A 26822-nucleotide genomic window follows, 5' to 3' on the forward strand; every position below is an offset into this window, starting at 1 on the left:
GTTGGTGTCCATAAAAGTCAAGCAGCATGCCTTGTCACCTTGCTGTATAGTAGCTGAATTGGAAAGTGGAGTCGGATGCCTGGATTCTATCCCCTGCAGATCTGTAATATCTCTCATTACAGACATTTGCTTGGAAGTGTAGAATAATATTAGATGATAAGTGAATAAGCAGTATCATTCAAATATTTGATTTGTGACATATTAACAAGAATAATGCCTAACCCTTCCTAAGCACTGTTCTAAATGCTTACTATACATTAACACACTTGATCCTCATAATGCGTTATGATTCTTAGTTTAACCAGTAATGAGACTGACATCCAGACAGCTCCACACCTTGTCCATGTTGACACCGGGTCTCTAAGTGAGGCAGCTGGACTCTTGAGTCTTTGTACATATCTGCTGTATTATACTTCCTTTGAATCAAATGTATTCATAAATTATTCCAGTGCAGTTGTGTTAAGAACATGCCCATTGGAGTCAGAACGAGGAATAAGTGATTAGCTATGCAAATTCGTAGCACACCATTATGTCCTCTCCCTGGGTGCCTGGATCGTCCTTAGTGACATGAGACTACTCCAGCATTGCATTCTCTCATAGACTGTCTAGAAGAGTTACAATGGATAATGCAATAAGAAAATTCTTAAGTCTTACAACTGTGTCTGCCCCACGTGTTAGAAAGCGATACACTGGAGTGCCTTGTTAAACTTACTTTATATTTCTGTTGGCTAAAGTTTGTATTTCATTTCAACAATATGAACCTTATTTTTTTTAACCCTCCTATTTGAAAAAAATAATAATAATAAAAACACACCACTGTACTCTTATAGCTGAGTAATGTGACACAAATGTAAATTATTCCTTATTGGGGCATATTAATGCTTTAAAGGCTTCATTTTTATTTTATTTATTTTTTTAAAGGCTTCATTTTTAAAATAAGTTTTAAAATAAGTTTTTTCTTTAACTAAATACCTTGTAGGAACCTGCTTTCTCTTTACTTACTTGTTAAACATGAAGCTCTGGTGAGGAAATTCAAGATAGCTGATGAATTTCATTTAATCATAGTTTATCCTGCAATATTTGGAGTTGAGAATAAAACAAGGAGATCTAAATTAAGAAAAAAACAGGAGGGAAAATATTATTTAAGCAAACAAAACAACAACAACAACAAACCTTACCATTCCTTTAGAAATGTCACTGCCGACTATACATAGGAAGATTTTCTTTTCAGCAATAAAGGAAGCCTGACAATCTAAAGTTTCCAATATCCTTGCAGTGTCTACCTCATCGAAAATCAGTGAAATCTGAAATAAAATTGTCTTGGACGGAAGCTCTGCAGCTAAATTATCTTGCAATCACAGAAAGTATCTTAATAGCAACCTAGCACATATATTGAGCAGATATGACACTTACTCCCCTATAATTTCAAAGCATCATTGAACATTCTTTTTCTCTGCACAATGGTTTATGACATTAATGTCTCTTTCCTCTCCTATCTCTTGAAGAATTTATTCTTTGATCTTGTCTCTGAGAGTTTTAATTTCCTTTTCCATTGCAGAGCTTCGGATTGGGTAGTAATTTTTAAGAGCTACAAAGTAGTAACCGTAAATGAAATGAGACCTAAAGAACCCAAGATTTTTTTTTTTCTGGCATTACTGCTCCTGGAGAGAGAGTATGATGCAATGCCTCATGGGCATGAGGTAGCCTCGTGACCTGTAAATACATTGATTCACCTTGGAACAAGTCACCTACCACAGACGGCCTCAGCTGACATTTTTTTTTTCATGCTGCATCAAGAACCTGAAATGCTGCAGGGACTTCCTAATGGAGCTCTTTTCTTTCAAGTCATCCTGACTCCCAAAATCATCTGCCACAGTGCAATAGAGAGCACTCCAAAAAGGAAAGCATGCCATTCATTCCCTGCTTAAAACACCCAGTGGTTTCTTACTGCAGAACAATTAACTCCAGCTCCTTAATATAAGGCTTTCCTGGCTCTTACTGAAAAAGCCCTGCTTTCCTCTCTAGCCTCAAACTCCCTTGTTCCCTTCAGTTCCTGGAACATTTGGGCTGTCCTTTGCACCCAGACCACAGTGCCTACAAACCGGTTTTCCCAGTACTCACTAAGGCCCCCTGTCGGTTGATAAGCTTACTCCCACATGTTTGGTCTACAGTGAAAATGGAAGAGAGACTGTATTTTGGGGAAACGTTACACTAGAATAAGGAGACTGAAAAAAAGAAAGGTCAAAATTTGTGTGTGTGTGGGTGGGTGTGGGTGTGTGTGTTTTCAGTACCAGCCTCTAATTTCTATATATACCTTTCTTTATCCAAGGCCCTATTGTCCTCACTTTGAACTGTCCTTTACTTTTTCTGTTCTTCACAAAATGGTCTCTGAACAAATAATGTATGACTAGTTTTATACACTTCAGGGTGAGCTGAATTAAATATTATGGAACGTTCATTATAGAGCAGGCTGCATTCTAGGCACAGGGAGATTATCAATGAGTAAGAGAAGAAAGGCACCTGCTCTCAACAAGCACACATTCTAGTGGAGGAGAAATTAAATGATGAATAAGATTGCTTCAGATAGAAGTCCTTTATAGGAAGAAGAAAAAATAAGGGTATGTAATAAAGTGATTGCTGGAAAGGAGGTGTCTAATTTAGACCATGTGGTTCACATGGTCTCCTTGAAGATAGGACCACCAGGAGAAATGAGCCCTGGCAGTGGAAGAATGGAGTAAAGCATTCCAGGCAGAGGGTGTAGCTGTTGCAAAGGCTATGTGGTGAAAAATAATTTGTTGTGTTCAAGCAGTAGGAAGAAAGGTGGGATAACTAGAACAGAGTTCATGGGGAGAAGAGTGGTGGGAGACAAGGTCTGAGGCTCAGCCAGCAGTGGGACATGCATGGCCTCACAGCCCTGGTAAGGAATTCTGTTATTCCTAATGCAAGTGGAAGCCAGTAGGTTTTAAATGTATAAATGGTGTAATCTCATTTAGAGTTGTGCAAGTGAGCTATGGCTTTAAGGTAGAGAAATAGACTGAAGAAAAGCAAAAGTGAGCACAAGGGTAGGAATTCGGAATTTCAATTCATCTCACGTTAATGATGCCTGTTCAATTCAGGAGAGCATTGGAAGTGGTGTGTTATCATCTTGTATTTTTAAGGTTTATCTTCATGGGGACATAATGTGAGTTCTGCACTTAAAGAAACTAGAATTTGTGTAGGAGGGTTTACTAGAAAATGAAGAAGTTGAATCAATATAAATGGTAGGTAATTGGTTCGGTGGAGAGTAAAACATTGGGAAAAAAGGGATCTACACACATGAAATAAGTTTTAATCATAAACAGCAGTTAACAGGGACTAGGAGTCAAAATGGCTTCCCTGAAATCACCCCTATAGGATTCTAGAAAGTTTTAGATTTGGAATTAGATTTGGAACACTGGGTTCATCACTTTGATGAACAGTTTTATCCTCTCTGGGCCTCTATGTTTGCTCATCTCTTAAACAAAAATGTCCTACCTGACAATTGGTAAGATTTTTTTAAGGCATAAAAACAATCCATCTATGGCTCTATCATAATGATATCATTTCTGACATTCAGCTCTCTTTGAAGTAACTTTATAGGTAGTATTTTCATAGAATAATAGATCTGAAAAATATCTTCAATATTGTGTAAACATTTACTCATATATTCATATCTGCTCATTTTAAAGATGATAAAATGGAAACCTACAAGGGAAATGAACCAGCCAATGGTTTCTGATCCAGTTGGTGTGACAGGCATGCTGCAACCCAGGTCATGTGACTCCTTGACTCCTGATAGGTCCAGGGAAGTTCTGCCCAGAGGATAATTAAAATACATGTTCCATTCATTCTTTGTTTCTCCTACATAGAAGCACCCATAAAATGATAAAGCTCTTCTCCCACCTCTTACAAAATAGTAAAATTTTACTTACAAATATTTCTCAGGACTACACTGAGTAGGATGACTGGGCCAATGGCTTGTACAAAATTTCATTTCAGCAGAGCTTCCTGTCTAAGAACATCTTAAGACCTTGTTTATTTTGTTCTGGTGCATGGAGTAGAGCAGATTAAGAGAGAGAAATTCATTGTGTTTGTTATAAATATTGTATTTGTATTTGTTTTTAAATATAATGAGATTAAATCATATCTTTTATGAAGTAATTTTTGTAAGAAATGGAAATTAGACAACTTCAAAAGGAGGGTGAGCAGTTAGCCAAACTCAATAATGATCAGTTATTTAAAACTCTATATTTTGCTTTCTGTAGAGTTTTGACTTTTGTCCAGACACATTATCAGTTCCCTCTTTGATCCACTATAATCTTCAAATAAGGCCTGAGGGACTCATAAATCTTTGTTCTGCTGCTAAAGATCCCTGAGAAATCTTTTTGATGACAGAAATGAGTAAAGACAGATGGAACTGCACATTCTTAAGTGAATAAATATAGCTTTTAAAATACTTTCTCTTTCAAATAATCGAAAGCACAAGTCAACATCACAGACGGGATTTCAAAGAAGTAGACACAAGGGTGGAGCTAAAAATTATACCAAGCATAAAACAAAAATAAACAAGCCTAATTCAGGAGCAAAAGTGGAGATTATTTAAAGAGTGGAAACCATATTCCAGTCTCAGTGCTGGGACAGGATTCCCACTCCTTCTTTGAAGCTCTCCTACCTTTTCTCTTGCAGCTCATCAGAGAAACCCACAGGTTTCAAAACAGGATGCTAGGAACCTCCAGCTGGAATATATATATATATATATATATATATATATATACATATATATATGTATATATATAAAATCTGGAATATATATATATAATCTAGAATATATATAATCTGGAATATATATATTATATATATAGTGAATATATATATATATACATACATACATATATATATATATATATAAAAGAAGATGGAAAATTTACAAAGATGCCTTAGAAGTGGGAAATTTATCAAGTACAGGAGGGAAGAAACCCCTAATTAAATTCTTATTTAGAAATATAGTACTCATCAGAAGTTGGTCAGGTTGTATTAAATAGAAAAATTGCTTTCATTGAACATGTACGGGGAAAATGGGTATGTGAAGTGACTGAAATTTATTCCTCACAATTTTTATTAATGATCTTACTAACAGCACTTGTACTTTCTGTAAATTTCTCAAACTTCTTGTGTTTGCAACACACTCTCAAGTATTACAGTTACTTTGGTATACACTAAAAATACAAATAGGAACAAGGACCTCAGATACAGGTGTCTGGACTAAACCACTTCACATTAACTGTTATACATGTCTGCTTGAGTAGACAGTGCCTCGCAGTTTTGTGAAAATCACCAGAGTTATCAGACTGTTGGTTTTTTTTTAAAGATTTTTTATTTATTTATTCATGAGATACACAGAGAGAGAGAGAGTGAGAGGCAGACACAGGCAGAGGGAGAAGCAGGCTCCATGCAGGGTCTCCAGGATCTCGCCCTGGGCTGAAGGCGGCGCTAAACCACTGAGCCATCCGGGCTGCCCAGACTGTTGGGTTTATTGCCCTTCTGCACTACCCTTCTAGAAAGGACTGTTTCCTGCTCTGACTCTATACTTTTCTGTCCTCATGAGATAAAAGTCTTGGTTGATGTAGCAAACGCAAATTCTCCTTAGAGCATAGATTCACCTTTGTGCCTGCATTACACACAGTACCTGCAGCACATTTTCAATGCTATGCTCCATCTTGCAACCTGCTATTGGGCTCAATATCACAGCTGACAAGCATTGCCATGGAAGTGAATGACAGTTGTGGCAAAAAGAAAATATCCAAGTTGTTGAAAATTTGGTCATGGCTGTCAGGGATTTCCCTCTGAGTCTTGAGGCACACTGCTTAAAAATTACTCCTCTGAATTAAGCAACTCAGTGTCCACCTTGCGTGTACCTTAAAGAGAAGTGATTACCTCTCTTATAAATGTCCTATTAATATGATCTTGTCTGCTCTACATCATGAGAAATTCTGAAAATCAAAATGACTTTTGACAATCCTACCTGAAATCTCATCAGTTTCATTTAGGGGGTTTATCCACTCTGTTCTGTGGGAAAAGGGTCAACCTATGAACTGAGGCAGGTGTTTGAAGGGAACTTTGTAATGAGTGAACAAGGGCTACATCATATTTACAAAGTCTTTCAACACTATTATATTAATTGTAAAAAGAAAACAAAACAACAGTATCTTCTATTTGTTTTGCAATATTCAGTTGTGCCCCCAGAGTATGGATGTGTGTGTGTGTGTGTGTTGGTGTAGGTGTGCATGTTAACCTTGAAAAGTTTAGTGTATATTTATTAAATGAATTATTATTTTAATTTTTGAAATGCTGTTAACTCATGCCATGCTTCACTTTTGGCTGAAACTGAATCATCAACCTTGATCCTGCATAAAGGAGTTATAATAGACTGTTACAGAAGGAAATGGTTGGAATGGAGTATGGATGGGATAAATCAAAATAATATTTATGTACATTATCCTATGCATGTGGTGAGTCTTGTATAGCTTCATAATACTCTTTGCATCTTTCTAATCCTGATCATCTTGCATGGTATCCCATGACACCCCAAAAAGTTGAATATAAAATCCTAACATGCCACTTCACCCACATCACTTCCACAATTGCAAGAGCCAACCTCTGAAGGAAGTTGTGTTCCTTCACTTAGAGTAAGAATCTGTTGTTTGAAATGTGCATCCTCTGCTAACTTTAAGTCTCCCCTCTTTCTATTTTCAAGGATGGGAGGAACAGTTTTATTGGACACCAACTGGGCGGGGTAGTAGAAGTGCCAAACAGCAAGGACCAGCGGGTCAAGTCAGCCAGAGCCATTCAAATCACCTACTACCTCCAGACCTATGGCTCTGCTACCCAAGACCTCATAGGGGAGAAGTGGGAGAATGAGTTCTGTAAGCTCATGAAGAAGCTCCAGGAGGAGCACCAGGACCTGCAGCTCTACTCGTTAGCATCTTTTAGCCTCTGGAGAGACTTTCATAAGACCAGCATCCTAGCCAGGAGCAAGGTCCTGGTAAGCCTTGTGCTGATCCTGACCACAGCCACCCTCTCCAGCTCCATGAAGGACTGTTTGCGCAGCAAGCCCTTTCTGGGCCTCCTGGGGGTGCTCACGGTGTGCATCTCCATCATCACGGCAGCAGGGATCTTCTTCATCACTGACGGAAAGTACAACTCCACCCTGCTGGGAATCCCATTCTTCGCCATGGGTAACTATCCATCCTTGTGGTAATTGGATTCTTGCCGATTTGGGGCAAGGTAGTACATTTCTTGAATTCTCAGGCAGAAATCTGTTTTAATTTTTCACTGATGTGTCTGTGTGTGATTACATCAAGTTACTTGGGCTAATCTCTGCTTCACCTTATTGGGTCTTTTGGAAATTTTAGGCTGACCAAGTCATCTTCCCATTTATGTTAGGGAATTTAATGCTGTCGGATATTCTAAATTACATAATATAGGAATTCTCTATTCTGCTTTTTCGAAAATTATAGGTCAGGGATGATGGAGATCCAAAACTTACTTTGAATAAATTTTGTGCTTCATATTAATGGACATCTTCAAGTAGTGATGATGAAGAGTGAGTAGCATAGGATGAAAATTTGAAGAACCACTGATAGATTCTAATCTCAAGGAACTTCTTCATTAATCTTGGTTTATTCATTCATTTCAAAGTTTTTATAGAGAATATACTCCATTTCCCTATCTCCTTATAAATTAAACCTTCTGCTACCACCTAAAGATGTGTCCCCTAATTTCTTTCATCTCTGGTGAAAACAATTAATGACCTCCTCAGTCAAGATTGTCCCTTCTTGTAAGTTTTCTTTAAAACATACATAAATGTCTAGAAAATGCTTTATAAGTGTATGTGTCTGTGTGTCTGTGTGTGTGTTCTTGCAAAAAAAAAAAAAAATCAAGCCTGGGAAGAAAGATGAGTGATGGATCAGCAACAAGACTGATGGAATGTATCAGAAAAGTCATGATAATGGTGAAATCTGTGGTTCTACAAAAGAGTTCTGTCAGATGTGAAATAATTCCCTGCATGCAGTGATTTGGAGGATGAGCTGTAATAATGGCACCTAGGTGGTGAACTGACATGTGCAGAAGAATCTTCAGCTATACAGTAATTGCTTTTCATTTCCCATACTAAAATCAGCTATAAATTATAGTTTTATTATTAAATAAAAAAGACACAGGTATGTGGTCAGAAGGTCTTCTAGGTGACCTGGGCCCTTTTCATTTCCACCTTAACAAACATCTTTGAGAATACTGCAAAATGTATTTATGGCATAAGTTGCTGGGGCCAAATTTCTTTATCTGGAAACTCAAGTTCATTGATGTCCCAGTAAATTTATTCATCTCCATAAACCACAGGTTCCTCTTGTATAAAATAAGGATAATAATTGTATAACTTTCAAAGAATTGTTTTTTGAATGTAGTAGAATATACCTAAAGCTTATAGCATATAGTAAATGCTCTATGTGTATCAAACTTTAAATGCACTGGATTCAACAATAAATAGGAACAGACCTTGGCTTTAAGAAATTGAAAGTCTTCCTGGATTTTGCATATCATTTTTAAATGCATGTTCATCTGGTTAACAAAAAGGTTTTTATTTTTCACGAAGAACTATATTAAAATCTGTTTGCACCAGTGACAAGGATGAGTCTAGATTTGAGCCATTTATATTTGTTATATTTTTTTTGAGCTTGGACTCCTGATTTGAAATAATATAAAATTTGCAAGAATCATTCACTGTGATTCACAAATGAAGCATGGCTCATTCAAAAATGACAAATTAGGGACGCCTAGGTGGCTCAGTGGCTCTGCCTTTGCCTCCGAGCGTGATCCTGGAGTCCCAGGATCGAGTCCCACATCGGGTTTCCTGGAGCCTGCTTCTCCCTCTGCCTATGTCTCTGCCTCTCTCTCTCTCTCTCTCTGTCTCTCATGAATAAATAAATAAAATCTTTTTAAAAAATGACAAATTAGATAGCTTAAAACCTACTAGGGCTTTTTCTAAAACTGTGGCAATCTAATTGGTAATGGAAAGATTTATCAGGAAAGCTATATAATATATAGAATTACATATTCTATACAAATAAGGAGAAAAATTGTCTCCAGTGATGTTGAATTGTATTGTAGACACTACCAAATCAAAGTAGTGTTTTCATTCCTTAAGGAAATAATAACACTGGAAGCCACAACACTGAAGAAAATGCCAGGATCCTGAAACACACATGTTTCTCACTTTTCTTCTGTCTCAGTGACCTTTAAGATCATAACTTAATCTTGGACAGTGTAGGTGCAGATTCTAGGAAGCCTAGTGAATGGTTACTCTTCAGGATACCTAGAATTCAGTCCTTAAAATATTCCGAAATTAACTTTTTTGATATGTACTGAAAACACAACAACAATAAGCCTATCAATATATACTTATCTAAGATAAGTGGTCCATCAAGAGGGGCTTTGTTTGTTGTGCTTTGTTTTGTTTGTAAAATTACCTGTAATAATAAAGACACCAAGATCGAGAACTAGTGAAATGAAAGGAATATCCCACAGGGCTATGAAATCTGGATTTTCATCCCAGCTTTTCCACTGACTTTGTATGTCTTATTGGACAGTTATATATAGTTCTTTTGTCGCAGTTATTTATATATTAGATGAAGGATTTGGAATTTTCAATCTTAAAATTTGAAGATCCTACAATATTATTTATTTCATTTTCAGTTGAAGTTAGAATCCGGTCATTCCTTTATAAAGTCATTTAAGGTGTGTGTTATCTTCCAACCTCTAACTTCCATTCTCCTTTGTTGACTTCCTGTGTGTGTGTGTGTGTGTGTCTGTGCATGTGTGTGTGAGAGAGAGAGAGACAGACAGACAGACAGGGAGAGGGGCTTTAGAACAGAAAAACCACAGCATTGCACACAGAGTACAACTCTATGAAGGTGATGAGATGGAACATGATACTGAGCATCAGTAAGTTGAGTTTGGCAGATATATATCTTCTAGTGGTGCACGTGGCATTGGTTGAATGTAGTCCTTTGATTTCAGCTTACATGGTGTCAAAATTGCATAATCTAAAGTTAGTTGAGTGTAAGGGGAAGGAGTCCAACTCTTCTGGTAAACCTTTATTTCTATTCCTATCTTCACACAAGGATTTGTTTGAGGTAGTGAGTATTTACTCCATTGTGCTCCAAGATTCAAACCATTTATCTTCATCATAACCTATCCCCAAAACTGGGTATGTTGCTTATCGTGTTCTGTTCTTCAGCCATCTTATTTCAGACCACCTATCTTCCTTTGAAACTGTATCTGCTTGTTCATTTTTCTAACCATTCTTCCACTTAATATACCTGGTGCCATTTAGGATGTATATATACTGTACCTTTATATCCTGCATTGTTTAAACCTGTACTAATTTTTATATTTTGTTCTGCTATCCCCATAAGTAAATTTGTGTCTTTCAAATTATATGTTCCAGATTTAGATTTAGAAAAGGAGATGATCATAGGCATATGTGTTATCTCTGTAAAAGGTCTGATAAGGGAAATCCAGACTTATAATAATTTTTGAAAAACACTTAAAATTATCCCATTTAGCTCCAGCTTAACATCTTTTCTATAAACAAGCATAAACAAGTAAGAATGCCGCTAATTTAATTTATAACTCATTGTCAGCCCTTTTTCCCCCACTCCATTTGCTTTGTGTGAATGTGTTCCCTCTTTCTAGAAGGAGAAATATGGGCTAATAGTACATACAGGCACCAACCTGGCTCCCACTATATCTTGGTGATCTGTGGATAGTTGGCAAAGACATTGGTAGCCTTGGTTTACTATTATTTTACAGTCTATCCTGAGTTTGTTTCATATGCCAGGAGTCTTACTTTAGTTGTTGGTGATTTTGACAAGAGCTGCTTTGGGACCGTGCTGAAACTAATTTAAAGAAGTTCAATGCAGCTTGGAAAATAGGTAGTGAAGATAGTGAGTAAAGACATTGGACACATGCACATGATTTCTTTTGTTCAGGTAAACCCAGCATTTCCAGATATGAGACTTTCAATCATTATCTGAAACTGAACTCCATATTCATTTATTTATTAATTCATTCAGATATTTATTGAGCACGTACTATGTTCCAGGTATTTTGGATTCAAGAGTAAAATGTATCGAACAGAACCAGTCAAGTGGTTATCTGAGTAGATCTCACTTTGTAGGCCTGCAAAGGGGGGGCATACAACAATAAACAAATAAGTGGTATAAAGTACAAAAATAAAGCAAGAAAAAGGATAAAGAGCTTTAGTGATAAGAGAAAAAACTTTTTAAGAAAAAAAAAATAAATTGAAGTAGAGAGCTAAATGAAGTAAAGTAGCCATGTGGCAATCTGAGAAAAGAGTATCTCTGACAAAGAGAACTATATGTGCAAAGTCTTTTAGAAGGACCTCTCTTGGTGAAGTTGAGGAAGCCCAAGAAAAAGAGTGTGGCTGGAGCACAGTGGGCAACTGTCTGGGGTATTATTAGATGGAGGTAGGGAGATGGTAGAGAATTAAGTCATAGAGCAGTGAGAAGTTAATACTTTTTTTTCTAAGAATTTATTTATTTATTTGAGAGAGAAAGAGAACAGAGGGAGTTGAAGAGGTAGAGGGAGAGAATCTCAAGCAGACTCCCCACTGAGCACAGACCAAAGGGGCATAATCCCATGACCCTGAGATCATGACCTAGGCCAAAATCAGGAGTCCAACACTCAACAAACTGAACCACCCAGAACCCCCAGAAAACTTAATACCTTAGATGGAAAGATATCTGAAGCATTTGAAACAGGAGTGTGATCTGTCTTATGTTTTAAAGGCATTTTTGGCTACAATATGGAAATTAGTCTGCAATGGAGTAAGAATGGTTATAGGGAGACATGTAAGAGGTTATTACAAAAATCCATGGGCTATCATGGTGATGATTTGAAATACCATGGGAGCAGAGACAGTGGCAAAAAAAGGATTGGACTCAGCATATGTGTTTGAAAATAAAATTTGTAAGATTTGCTATAGGACTGGATATGGTATGTAAGAAAAAGAGGAGTCTAGGATGACCCCCAAGCTTTGAGGACTGAATAACTAATAGAAAGCAGTTGCCATTTATTGTCATAGGGATATTATGATAGGAATAAGTTGGGGAGGAAAATATTAAGAGTTTACTTTTCTATTTGGTATGTTAGATATACCTATTAAGCATCCAAGTGGGAAAATGTGGAATTAGCTATATAAGACAGTTTGTAGATCAGGTGCAGAAGTAAAATCTTAAGCTAGAACTGGAAATATAAATTTTGGATTTATCATGGCATAGCTAATAATGAAATCCATGGGATCTGATAAGATCAACTAGAACAATAAATACAGATAGAAAAGAGAATTCAGAGTTATCTGAGCCCTGGAACATTCCAATGCTTAGAGATTGGGAAGATGAAGATGCTCAGAAAATGACATGAAGAAGGATGAGGTAGTTAGATGGTAAGGGAGTCAAAAGAGAATAGTGTCCCAGTAGCCAAGTAAAGAAGGTGTTTTCTGAAGCAGTTAGAGACCAGGTGTTCCAAAAGCTGCTAAGAAGTTATGTCCAGGGACGCCTGTGTGGCTCAGCAGTTAAGCATCTGCCTTCAGCCCAGGGCTTGATCCTGGAGTTCCAGGATTGAGTTCCACATCAGGCTTCCTGCATGGAGCCTGCTTCTCTCTCTGCCTGTGTCTCTGCCTCTTTCTCTCTGTGTCTCTAATGAATAAATAAATAAATAATCTTTTTCTTAAAAAAAAAAAAAAGTTGTGTCCAATGAGAACTGAGAATTGGTCATTGGATTTAATAATTTGAAGGTCATTGGTGATTTTGACAAGAGTTGCTCTGGAGGAGTGCTGAGGATAATTTAAAGAGATTCAATAGAGCTTGGAGGATGAGAAGCGAAAACAGTGAGTAATTATAATTTTTCCAAGGAGTTTTGCATCACAGAGAAACGATTGTATGCTAATTGTGATGCACAGCAAAGAAGGCTTCATAGTAAAGCAGAGATAGAAAGAACCTGCAAAAGCAATGTCATTCAGTAGGAGAGATGGGACTGGATTCAGAGCATAACTAGAGTCATTGACTTTATATAAGAGCATAGACAGCTCATCTACAGTTAAGAAAAGAGAAGGCAAAATATATGGACAGATACAGATAGACTGGTACATGTGGGGGTGGGAGCAGGTGGAAATTCTCTTATGTGGCTTCAACTTTGTCAGTAAAATATGAAGCAAGCCATCAGTGAGAATAGATTTGGGGAAGGAGGTGTTGATTTGAGGAAAGTGAAGAGAGTTTAAAAGAGTCACTTTGGAAACTGGAGAACAAATTAAAGAAAAGTTAGGTGAACAGCTAAGAAGCACAAGGACCCACTTATAGTTTATGTTCATGAATTTTAAAAACAAATCAATTCAGCATTATTGCTGAGTCACTACATCCCTTCCCCCACCCTCCCCGCCACCCCAGCCGTGGATAGCTGCTTGGGTTAGAGATGAGTAGGCATTGACATGAATTTAATTGAGAAAAAATTCCTGGGAAAAAAAAAACACAGCGGATTTATAGTATATGCAAAAGAGTGACTATGATGACAGGTCATGAAAATTTTACTAGTTAGGGTCAGCTAAACCATGTTGCAATAACAAATAATGCCTTAAACATAGATAAACACAACAAAGATTTATTTTTTGCTTATACTGCATTTTAGGGTGGGTCAGGAAGCTTTCTTTGGGAACTTTCTTCCAGCAGAGATTCAGGGATCTAGGATACCTCTATGATGCAACATCTTGTCTTTATCTGAGTTTGCAATCCCAGCTACGTACACAGAAAAGAGAGTAGAGAAACCACACCTACTTATAACTGCATTATACTCAAAGTTATAGAGTTACTTATCATCATTTTCTATTGGCCACAACTACACATATGACCATAAGCTAACTCAAGGAAGTATGGGAAATGTAGGAGAGTAAATGGATTATTCATTGTGTATCAACTATGTCTCCCACATAAACTAAGCCAAACAATAAAGACAATGACTTCTTCCCATTGTCATCATAGTGAAAAACTGCTAGGGTCAAAATATTATGTATTTTTGTGAGGTCAGAAAATTATTTTAGGTTGAAGTCTATTCTAGTTATCTATTGCTATATCCAAATACCACAAGAATTAGTAGTGTAAAACAAATATTTTATTATGTTCATGGGTACTGTGGCTCAATAATTTGGAATAGGCACAGTGAGGTCAGTTTTTCCCATCTCCACAATGTCTAGAGCCTCAGCTGAGGGTAGAATGTTCAAAGGCTGGAGCAGCTGAGGCCAAAACAGCTACTTCTAAGATGCTTTCTTTGCTCACATGGCTGGTACCATGTCTGGGATTTCTGAAGGAGAATCTCAGCTGGGAATTTTGAACATTGCATCTGAATGTGCCCTGTCTAATATGATATTCTCACGGTTAGTCAGGTTTCTTATGTGGAGACTCAGGGCTCCAAGCAAAAGTGTTTCAAGAGAGCAAAGCAAAAAATGCTGGCCTAGATACAGAAGTTGCACAGCATCATATCAACCATATTCTACCGACTGTGTGCCAGTCACAAAAGCTAGCCCAGGCTCAAAAGCAGGATAGTGGGATTCTACCTCCTGCGACAGTGGCAGAGGGTTGAGAGAGAGGCAAAGTCACATTGCAGAACATGTGGAATGGGAGCTACTGTTCTGGCCATCTTTGGAAAATGCAATCTGCTACCCAGTCTTAACGTAAGAAGCTGGAAAGGAAAGAGATGAATTCTAGAGATGCTTGATCAAAAGGTTTTGAGAAGAGATCATTACTTTTGAAAGTGACAATGATTTGCTCATTTTGAGCTGGAAGACAAATGTAGAATTGGGGACATTATGAGTTCAAAAGACCAAGAGGCCTAAATATAGAATGGATTTTCCCTGTGAAATTTGAATCCATGAAAAATTATGACAAGACTTGTAATGGCCACTGACACACAAAGAGTTCCATGTTAAATCTTTAGCAAAGGAGAAAAATTGATCCTGATGTCTGTAAATGAATGCTCAAAAAAAGAATAATTTGTATAGTACATGGTCTACATTCAAAGGAGTAGGTGTTTTTAAGGAAGACAAACAACCTCTTTGACTCTCCATGGGGTACAGGATAGCACCAATAAAATTTCCAGGTCCAATAGCACAGGAGGAGTGGGAGGTCAAAGTGACTTCAACTGGAGAGAGGCAGGAAAGCAGTGTACTCAGGGGATGGCAAGCTTTTATTAAAACAAGAAGCTAAAGATTATATTCGGGGAAGGGATTTTGGAGGTAGAGAATCTTAGTGATGACAGACCGAGTTCCAGAGGACAGGAGAAGGATGGGAGGGATGAGGAAACGGTCGGATGAGGGGATGTACAGAACTGTCTAGGAATGAGAGTCTCTAGCAAAGCCCTGGGAATCCTGGGCCTTTGTGATTGCTCGGTGAGGGGAAGTGTATGATCTGATTGCAGTACCAATGGTCCCACCTGGGAGAGTCATTCTGTTATAAGTCAGATCATATCACTTATCTACCCCAAATCCTATAATTGCTTCCCATCTAAACCAATTTAATGGACATAAACATTCAGTGATCTGCAAAGGCCCAACAAAACTGGCATCTGCTACCCTCTGACCACAGGTTCAATTGGTCTCTCTCTCTACACCTGGAATGCTATTCCTCAGACATCTGCAGAATTGTTTCCTTACCTCCTGAAGATTTTAACAGATGTCACCTTCTTCATAGGGACTCTCCTGGCCACTCTGTCCCAAATAACTTCACCATGCTTCCTATCTCCCTCTCTGTTTCATTTCTCCTTAGAGCTCATCATTAATATACAATATAGTTTACCTTTGGATTTGTTCTCTATCTCCCAACAATGGAACATAACTCCCAAAAGAATGTAAATTTTCATTTTTCCATTTGCTGCTTTTCTCCAGTTCATCAAACGGTACTTGTCCTAGGGCAGGCATTCAATAAACATATGTGGAATTAATGAATGGTCTCCCAGTGTTTCTCAAATGGGTTATGATCTATTAGATTCACTAAATCAATTTAGTGTATCATGATCCACATTTATATTTCACTTAAGGGAAAAAAAGAAAATAGAAAGGAATAAGAAATATCAGATGGCATTGCACATAGTCAAGTGTTATTGCATCATACTTTTGTATGTGTATAATAGATCACAATGTAAGATGCTTTCCCTAATGTGAGCCACAGTCAAAATTTTTAGAACTAATGTCTTAAGCAGATCATGATGATAGGTGGGGATTTATTGATGGGGAGGCAACTGGGAGAACTCATCAAAAGTGTATATAGCTGCTCCTCTGGGTTGGTTCTGTAGGAGGCAGTATCAGGACTTAGGAAGGGAAAGGTTTTGCCAGGGACTTAAGGTGTTACTTCCTAGGAACTGCTACTTCCCCAGACAAGAACCAGCATAGTGTTTAGCATACAACAAGATCTCTAAGACTTGATGGTTGGCTAAAGGTTTTTTAATGATTATGTTATGGTATTGGAAATATTTCTCAGTAAACTGGTTTTACCACAGGGCCTGTTTTACAGCCATCAAAAGCCTTCCCAAAGTAACTCATTGCTGGAAAAGACAGGACCTATTATTATGACATCAAGAATGTTCAGTTGGAGCTATTTCTCAGCCCCATTAATTGCAGCCTCCCTGCTTTTGGTAATTAACTGTTACTTCCTTTGGGAAAAGGTTGGCCAATGATGTAAATATATCCCTATGCTTATGACTCGGAGTCAGTAGACTTGAAGTCCAGTTCAGTCCCTGCCTCTTGTCTGCTAGGTGACTTCTCCCTGGGCCTCCCACGTTTTCTCTTTCATTAGATAAGGAAGTTGGACTGATTGGTCTTTACATCACTTCCACCTATATTCTTTAATCAATGTTTCATTTGACATTTAGAGTAAATGTCATCTTATTTTCTGGAATTCAGATTCATTGGGGGCTAGAATGGGTCTACTTAACATCTTTTCCAGTGTCTAGTGCAAAGAGTCCATAGTAGGCATTTTGCAAAATTGACTTATTGATGGCTTTTGTGACTGTTAGAAGTCATAGAGCAAGAAAAGTCTGAGCTTTTGGTTCTTTTCAGCTTGGCTATTTTAATGTCCCTATTTTTTTCTGTTATTCATTAGTTCTAATTTTCTTATATTGATATCTGTTATTCTTTTGTGGCTTTTGAAATGGACTTTCTGGAACAGAAATATCTAATACGTTAAAACATTGTTTCACTAATTGGTTTCCGTAGACCTTTTAAAGGATGTGGGGAGGGAGTAGATTTTGGCATAACTAGTAAAAAGTCAAATTTTATGTCAAGAATTTCAGGTAATATTGAATAGTATGTACTTTTTATTGTATACACTGTCCAACATTAGTAGTAATTATATCCTGACTCCTTAAGATTCTGCATTTTCTTTGGAATCCACCTCCATCTATTGCACTTTTTAGTACAAACAAGCTTCCTCCACTGGTAGTTGGAGTTTTGGAATGAGGAAGAGTACTATTACATAACACAATTTTACTCAGAGTGAGAAGCATATGGACTCATTTTGGTGGTACTGTTTATCTCAAGGGTAGCTGATGCTACTTTAGACTTTTAAAATGGAAAGATTTGTAAATATGCCTCATGCTGCCTAATATGCTCTGCTCTTGCTTTTTACCTCTTAAATCAGATAGTGAATCAGTCTTGAGTATTTAAGCAGCTAGAGAAATATGAAAGGCAACAATTTATTCATCATATCCTAGAATTATTACTATGTCAGATACTATTGCTTCTCCAGCACGGACATCTAAGCCTTCCTCAAACACATCTCTATCACAAGCAACCTGAGCTATCCTCATTAATTGAAATTGACTTGACTGTCATGTCAGAACATTCCAGGAAAAAAATATTCCTAATGCCCAAAAGCTACAATTAGCAACCAGATTTGGGATTTTCTGCAGTGCTACAGCAATGTAAATGCTGCAATTTAAACTAGAAACTTAAAAAAATTAAAATCAATAAATAAACTAGAAATTTGAATGGTGAAACTGCATTCAGACTTATGCCTTCACTTTTCTGAGGGAAAATAAAGTCCCATCCAGAAAAAAAATCATTTGAAAATTTGACACTTTCTTTCTAAATTCAATTCTTTTCACATCCAGTCACCTAACAAAACAGGACAATTAGCAGAGAAAAATGAGAAAATGCCTCTGTTGATTTGAGGATGCTAGGGGCAAGCCTGAGGCTTATAAGAGTTGAAGAACTCCTGTGCACTGATTCCTACCTGCCTTCCTAGAACAATGTGGCTTATGTATGCATCAAATATATGTGTCTTAGTGGTTGGTCTCTTTTGTAATGATAGAGCCATCTCTTCATCCAGACCAATGCAAAACTATTATTCAAGCTTCAGTTTATGAATCCCACTGTGTACTCTTAGAGAAGTTATAATCCTGGATTTAAATTTCATAGAAAGAATATGCTGCTATTTTTCCTACTGCTTTCTCTCATTGATTTGGCCTACATGGAATAAGACTGAGTCTTGGAAAAAAAAAAACTGAGTCTTGGACAGGGATATTTCTCATGATTGTTTACAGAGAGTGGAACATCCTAAATTAAATACTGTATTTCATCATATAAGTCAACAAAATATTAGTTAAGAATATTTCCTAATATTCTTTGAGATCATATAATAAAAAGCATGATAAACCATAATAGTCAATGATACACACCAAACAATGAAGAAAAGGAAATAATTTTATCACAAAGAAGTGGGTATAGGAATAGGTTTGTCAAGCTCAAAAACAAAAACTGCCATTTATTTTACCAGAAAAAGATGGGTTTATTCAGGAATAAAAGAGAATTGCAATCTAGACAACCAAGCTGTGGCAAAACTGTGAGCAAGTCTTGGAGGCAAAGAAAAGGTACACTTTTTAAGGAGAAAAGTGTAAGTTGGGAAGGCTATTATAAACTAAAGTCCATTGAAGTATGCTATGAGTTGGAATCATGGTGACTTTTCACCCACTGAACTGTGGAGAAGGAGCAGATGAAAGCATTTCTTTCTTTACAAGGCATAGGAAAGTAGTATCCATGCACAAGGCCAAGTCTACCTCTTCCTGTTGGGTCTGCAATTGAGTAAGTGGTAAGATATGAGAGTTCTGAAACCTAGCCATCTCCATTTTAGTGAGGTTTCTCATTATGAATTTTCACAGATTAAGCTAATATTTAGCAGGAAAAGGAGGAAAGAAGAAAGAAGAAAGGAAAGAGAGAAAGAAGAAAGAAAGAAAGAAAGAAAGAAAGAAAGAAAGAAAGAAAGAAAGAAAGAAAGAAAGAAAGAAAGAAAGAAAGAAAGAAAGAAAGAAAGAAAGAAAGAAAGAAAGAAAAGAAAGAAGAAAGGAAGGAAGGAAGGAAGGAAGGAAGGAAGGAAGGAAGGAAGGAAGGAAGGGAGGAAGGAAGGGAGGAAGGAAAAGGAAACAGGAGGGTTAAATGGGTCATTTCACTGAATGAAAACAAATCAAGATCACACATACACAAAAGGAGAGACCTGTAGGCACCTAACCTGTAGATTTTGGGGTGAGATTGTGATAACTATAATAAGGACTCATTATAATACTTAAGAGTAAATTAATGGATTCACTCTTAATTCTGTTACCTTTCCCTTCCTTTCCTATGTCTTGGTCAAAGGTCAATACAACTTTATGTACTTCACTGTTTTGGCACAATGTTTCAAAAATAATATGAACTCAATAATTATTTCTGGAATGAATGACTTGTAATTTGCTAGCTCACAGCAGATAAAGGTTAACTTTTTAGAAACAGATATAAAGGTGTATAAAATTTTATGTGTTCTTTTAAAATTAGGGGAATAATGATTTTTAAACAAAGTCATTGAAAATGGCTATGTAATGAGGGGATTTCGGATTTCCACATATAAGAATTTAGTCTAAGTGTTATATCATTTTTTTTGGTGTTTCATGCAACTTAAAAGTATTCCCATGGCCTTTTTTGTCATGAAGATGGTTTCTTTATTTTCCCAGAGATACGTGGGCAGCTGTTTCTATTAAATAAGGAAATAAAGTCACCAGAACTGTTCTCAAGTCTGGTTATGAAGCTAAGATCTGAACCTGTATTATTTAATTTTTTTCTCGCAGATTCCTTGACTCTGTTGACTGTTCTCAAACTGAGCCCTGGTGACTCCTTGGTATGTGTGAGGACTATGGGTCTTGGAAAAACACTGAACCAGCAAAACTCCTGGCTATTCCTTCCTGCTTCTGACAATGCACTTTACTCTGATATTCTTACATGACAAGTTACCATAAAGATTCAGTTTGAGGAGAAATCTCTGTGGATTAAAAAACAAAAAACAAATGTTTGAAAACTTCCAGTTCTGTACCATTCCATAGTGCCTCCTTCATAACATAATGGAAGGCTGAAACTAAACTTGAGATGAACTAAATTTATTTTGCAGCCTGGGTGGCTTTGCTTTGATCAACTGTTATATCCACATATTTCCTGTAGTTATTTTATCGAAGTATTTCTAGAAGTGTGATTTCTACTTAAGACTATAACTTTCTCTCCTATAGACAAGTTAACCTATTTTTAAGATGCAGAAAATCCAAAGGGATGGAGGCAATGAGGTTGTATGGTTGCCAAAGGAAACTGAGTGAGACTGCCAACAGACTCCAAAGGGGTAGAATTATTTGTAATTTTACTGTATTCTGGGATTAGAATGTCTGTCTTACAGGTCAAGAAATTGTATTGTAAAGGCACAGTGGGAAAACTAGACTTTCAATGAAAGAACCCCATTAACTAAGTTGACAAGAGATAATATTAGCCAAAATATCTGTTCTGCTAATCTTTCCAAAAAAATGGTCTACATATATCCAAGGCTTTCTTTTCTCAAGATATATAAGAAAGGCCAATTCTTACTCAGAAGGCTTTGTGATGAGCATAAATTAAAACACAATGATATCTGATGAATTTGAATGTTGCCAAATTGCCCACCCATGCCTTCTAGATTTGGTGTCATTCTTCCCTGGAAAGTATTGTGTACACAGTACAGATATTCACATTGTTGGACCTTATTCTATGTTGGCTACCTCCTTTGGTTGGTAAGCTTTATCTATATGATGATTCAATATCACTGACTCTGCTAGTAAATGAATTAAATAAATAGTGTTTCTGTTGGGACTAGAAATAATCTGTGGATTATTTATTGATCAGATAAGTTTAGTCCTCAGAGCTTCACCGTCTTTTTATGTTTTCCAAGTGTTTGAGGTTCATCCCTCTGTTCCCCCATGAACTTTCCATGATATGTTTTTGGGTGTGCTATTTATTCCAGTCTGTTTATCCCTTTGCCCATTCTGCTAATTCTTTCTAATCCTACCCTGAAAGATGAAAACCCTAAAGCAGTAACACATTATGTGAGGATTCCTATATTCCCCCATCCTACCCAAACACCATTACCAACATACCATCTGCTTACTCAGCTTAGCACTGCTGTGTTTCTACAGCAGTCTGGCCAGGGAAGAATGCCTCTCAAAGGAAACCCATGGGCTTCTAATTCCAATCTCCTTCACATTGTTTGCTCTGACCAAAACCAAACACAAAGGCCATTTCTTGTCTCATGTTGCTCCTTTGTCCAGACATTTCCTTGTATATATCTTCCTTGTTCTGATCCTCAAGGCTTAAATGTCTCCTGCTCTGTGGCATTTTTAATTGACTTCAAACCCAAGAATGAATGGTTTCCGTTTTTGCTTTGTACCCTTGTTTACATGCCTATCTTCAATTCTATCCTAGGCTGCAAAGCCTTCATTAGAAAGGATCAACTTACTGTTTTTGTATCTTCAGCAACTAGTGATGGGAAGGAAGTACAATGTAGGAAGTAATTTAAAATTCTTTTCAGACCGACTGAATGAAGGCCATCTCTGCCATATTGGCCCACTGTACATAACTGGTCATTGCCCTGGGTTCCTCGCATAGCACTTGCTCTGGTTATTCTGTTAGTCCTCCCCATCATCACCAACACATTTTCTTCTCTATCCTTCTCTTCTCTGATCTTTGCTCTAAAAGGCAGACTCCAATGGACTGCTGCACTGAGGCTCCCCTGTCCTCTGGCTTTGCATTGAGTTTGGCCAATAAAAGGCATGACCAGGAGATGGTAAGACAGAAAGAGAAATATGTCAAGGTCTTTCTTTCCTGCTCCTTCCCTCTCCACTTTGGCACTATTTCTCTGACAACTTTACCTTCTGACAGGCAGCCACTCCTTATCTACAACTGTTACTGGACTTTTGTACCATTTCCTCCCTTTATTCCTTTAGACTTAAAAGTGGTAACTTTTAAGAGCTTCCTGCTCTTGATAATCTCTAGATACCTCAACATCCCTTATTTTTGGCTCTACCCATATGTTTGTAAGTCTCTCAATTAAAGTCTTTATATTTATACCATGAGGGATTTCTATGTCCTTCCAAGCCTCTCAGTCTCTTGCTAGATACCATATAGGCACCCAATATCTTGCCAGATCTGAAGTTCTCCCCACTCCGCCCCAAAGTCCAGCTGTCTGCCTCAATCTGCTGCCTAACTTTTGCCAACCAACCTTCTTCAAGAGCACTGGATCCAACTCCTGACCATCAGTGGGTCTAGGAGCAGTCTGTATTGCCTACCTAAACTTGATTATCAGTGGGAGGCATAGACACTTGCTGCTATATTTGGCCAGTCATTCTGGACATCTTATGTTCACAATGTTCTGTGGACATTACACACTGCATTTCTATTTAGAGGCCAGTCTTGTGTCAGGATTCATTTCTCTTATTTTTATAATTTCTGTATATTCATATAATTCTTTGCTTTCTCCAACAATTCAAAGTCTTGAGGCATATAAGCTTCCTAAGAAGATTTATTTTTGTATCCTACACGGCTATTTTGATATACGTCCTTTGAAAAAGACCCTAAAGAATTTTCAAATATACAGGTTTTACCTTGGTAAAACTTGGGGTTAGCAAAAATAGAGGCTATGCCCTCAATGAAGCAAGAATTAAAAATTATTTAATTGGAGAATTCTGTATCATCATAATCATATTTAGGTCACAAGGGCTATTTTCTTCCTTGTACCTAGTTTAAGCTAAAAGTAGTTTGATATAAAATTGTTGCCTTACAGTCAGATTTTCCAAATATATATAAAAAGAGGCTTCCTGTCCTTCTTTTGTGCCATGGTACTTGTGCTTTTGCAACTGAAAATAGCATTGGCGCTCTTTCCTGGCACATTACACTGCAAGCTTCCATCTAATTTGCTGTCCATACTCACCCTGAAGTCCTTTTAAGCATTGCTGCTTTCCAAGTATTTCCTTTCCATTGAGTATCCATGTCTCACTTTTCACAAAGCTATTCATTTTCCATTTTCAAGGTTGACACATACCCTTCTACCAATGTCTTCTCTCTTATAAACCCTATATTATATTCCTGAGTGGTAGGTTGTGTTTTTTTTCCTTATTTCAAAAAAAAAAAGTGTATATTATAGGAAAACATTGCAAGAGAAAGTATAAAAACACCATCCAGAGGTAACTGATAAAAATTTCAAGTTTATCTTTTGACTATATCTCTGTATCTATCGATAAATATGTAGATCTTTACAACCAGGTTACATTTTATATATATATATACATATTATATTATATTATATTATATTATATTATATTATATTAATTATATATAATATAGCCTGCTTTTTCATTTAGTAAATTAAGAATTTCCATGCATGCAGAAACTGTATAAAACCTGTATGTATACTATTTTTACTAATATTTTTGTGTTAACACTGGTGTAACTACTGCTCAGATTAAGAAATAGAATGCCACCAACATTCTTAAAGCCTCTTGAATTTCTTTGTCTAATCACACCTACCCCCCTTGTGATAACCATTATCCTGACTTTTAAGGTAATGAGCTCTTAGCTTTTCTTTATAGTTTCACCCATGTTATAGTGTGCATACAAATATATATTTTATTATATTTTCTTGGTGAACTAAATATTTTATCAGTATAAGCTGATTTTCCATCTCTAGAAATGGTTTTGCTTTAAAATCCATTTTCTGATATTAATGTGGCTCATCAGAATCTTTTTTGCTCATATTTATTAAGTATATTTTACTGTTTTTTTGGATCAACATTTCTGTTTTTTCAGGTTTCTATATATATTGTGTAAATTGCAGATCATTAAATGTGGAGATTCTTCCAGCCTAATGATTTCTATCTTTTAGCTGAAGAACTTAATCTCTTCAATCCCTTTAATACAATTTCATATGTCTTCAGATTTAATAAACCTACCATTTTATTTTGTGCTTTCTGTTTGTCTCAGATGGCCCACATATTTCTATCAATATATATCCCTTTTTTACTCTTTTTAACCATCTTTTGGACTGAATTCGGATATTTTATTATTTCATTTTTTCTCTCTGCAACTTTGAATTAAATGTATGCTTCCAATTTTGTGAGTCCTATAGAAATTACAGTATTTATACTTAATTTACCAAAATCTAAAATTTACTAAAACTTTCATTTGTCTTTCTTATGGAAAAAATAAGGAGATCACATAAACTCCATTGAACCCCTCCTGACTTGTGTGTTATTTCTGTCTTTAATTCGGATGTTATTATGTAACCTCATAATAACTTCTTTATATAGTTCATGATCCTTTATTTTTACCCACATATCTACTGCTTTTTTATTATTATTTCTTTTTGCATCTTAAACCTTATATCTAAAATCCCTTTTTTCTTTATAACAGAAATTGTTTAGTATATTCAAAGATGTTCTTTCTGTTAGTGAATAACTCTGGGTTTTTTGGTTGTTTGTTTTTCTGAGTGTGTCTTTTTTCCTTGATATTTGAAAGTTATCTTTGCTGGGTATAGAATTATTTTGCTACATTGAAGATGATGATTCTCCATCAATTTTATTCTATTATTTTTTATTGTTTTTTCCCCTGACTGCTTTTAAGACTTCTTTTTATCTTTGGATTTCTGTAGTTTCACTAGAATATGTCAACATGTGCTTTGTATTTGTTTCACTGACAATTCTCCGAACTCAGACTATGATGTCCAATTTATAAATATACACAGACTCATCTATAAACACAACTTTTAAGATTTTTTTTTCCTTTTTATTTTTCTTCTCCTGCTGTGCTCAGCACAGATAAAATCATCTGCTCTGTGACTTGGAATGAGAGGTAGTAGTTAGTTCTAGTATATCATTGCTTTGAATCTGTGGCCTTTGAGGTCCCAGCTTGAGGTGGGGAAGGTGTTTCAGTAAAACATCTCACTTTGCAGAGCCCATAGAATAGAACCTCTGTTTCCTCCCATCCCTTCCAGCTACTGACCTGAAGCCCAAGGGTGCAGTATTATTAAATTAATTGATTAATAAAATCACTCGAGGAAGAAATGGAACTCCTATGAAATTCTGCTTATTACTCTAGGTTCAGTCTTGCCCCTAAAATGTGCCTTAAAGTTCTCCATTATTTTTGCAGCTATTTCTTGATTTTTCAGATGATGTGCTTTATTTTTTATATTTTCTTATTTTCAGCTAACAGGTTAATCCAAATAACAATCTTGTAATATGAGGAATCCAAATCAGCTGCAGTATTACTTTTATTTCCTGGATATCATTCTGGGCCCTGTTTGTAAGCCATCATCTTCTGAATATTTTCTTGATGTATATGTGTTGTATATTTAATATTAAGTGCCTTCTAACTCAAATTTACCTTTCACATAATTTTTTAGGTAGTGATTTGCTCATTATCTTCAATTTCTAATTCAATAGATAATATTTAAATACAAATTTTTCAAGATTGCTTTTACTATAGGCCAAATATTAGTTTTCCTTTGAAATATTGTCATTTCCTTCTGAAAGGAAAGGGTTAGCAACCACAACAACTTTAATATTAATGTAGAAGTAAAATTCTTCAAAATACAAGGTGCAATAGAATAACTTTATCTAGAGTGTGACACCACCACATCATCAATGTGGAGTATGTGCTTAAACAAATGCTTTTCCTTTGCAAGGACTAAATTCTCACGTCCAAATGTAGAATGTTGAAAAGATACTAACCACTATATTACTAAACTATACTGGTGATCCTACCATACAACTTGATATATATATTATGAAAGAAAACAAAAATAATTCTCATGGTGAGTCTTAAGAGCTTACAGTTCCAAAATATCATTCTTTGTAGTATTCCAGGTTCTAGTTTGATTAAACGGGATTGAGAGAAAGGGTAATACAGCTCTACTAGTCAAAAGAGATCCGGTGGTTTGATAATGGTAAGGTATAAAAAAATTCTTGTAAAACAAATGAAGATAGCCAAGAGCAGCACACATAAATCCTTATCAAAAGGCTCTGAATACAAATACCTCATAGAAAAACTGCTTACAATTGTATGTGCAAAAGACATAGGACAATAGAGAATGGTGGGACTTGTCATCAGGTGATCAATACACTGCATTGAAATGTAATGCTTAGAAATGCATTACCTATGTAAGACACTTCTGCAAGCCAAACTGTGTGGTCAGGGAGTCAGAAAAATGAACAAAGGAGATTGAATAATAATTAACGTGTATTCAGCACTTAGAATGTCCCAATGATAATAATTTACAGGTATTAATTTACTTAATGTTCAAAATAATCCATTAAAGGAATGTTTTATAGATCAGAACAATGAGAAAGAATTTTGATAATTGGCCAAAGGT

The 26822-nt window shown here is 36.4% G+C and overlaps 1 protein-coding gene across 1 annotated transcript in view; it reads left to right on the forward strand.

Moving 5' to 3' along the window:
* The window catches only part of PTCHD4 (patched domain containing 4), a 174060-nt gene that overhangs the window by 46207 nt on the left and 101031 nt on the right, over window positions 1-26822 (forward strand). Inside the window, exon 2 of the mRNA XM_041771888.1 lies at window positions 6773-7253. Within this exon, the coding sequence (XP_041627822.1) occupies window positions 6773-7253 (481 nt within the window). The remainder of the gene's footprint in view (window positions 1-6772; window positions 7254-26822) is intronic.

Source organism: Vulpes lagopus, chromosome 1 (assembly GCF_018345385.1).
Source record: "Vulpes lagopus strain Blue_001 chromosome 1, ASM1834538v1, whole genome shotgun sequence".
Lineage (NCBI taxonomy): Eukaryota > Metazoa > Chordata > Mammalia > Carnivora > Canidae > Vulpes > Vulpes lagopus.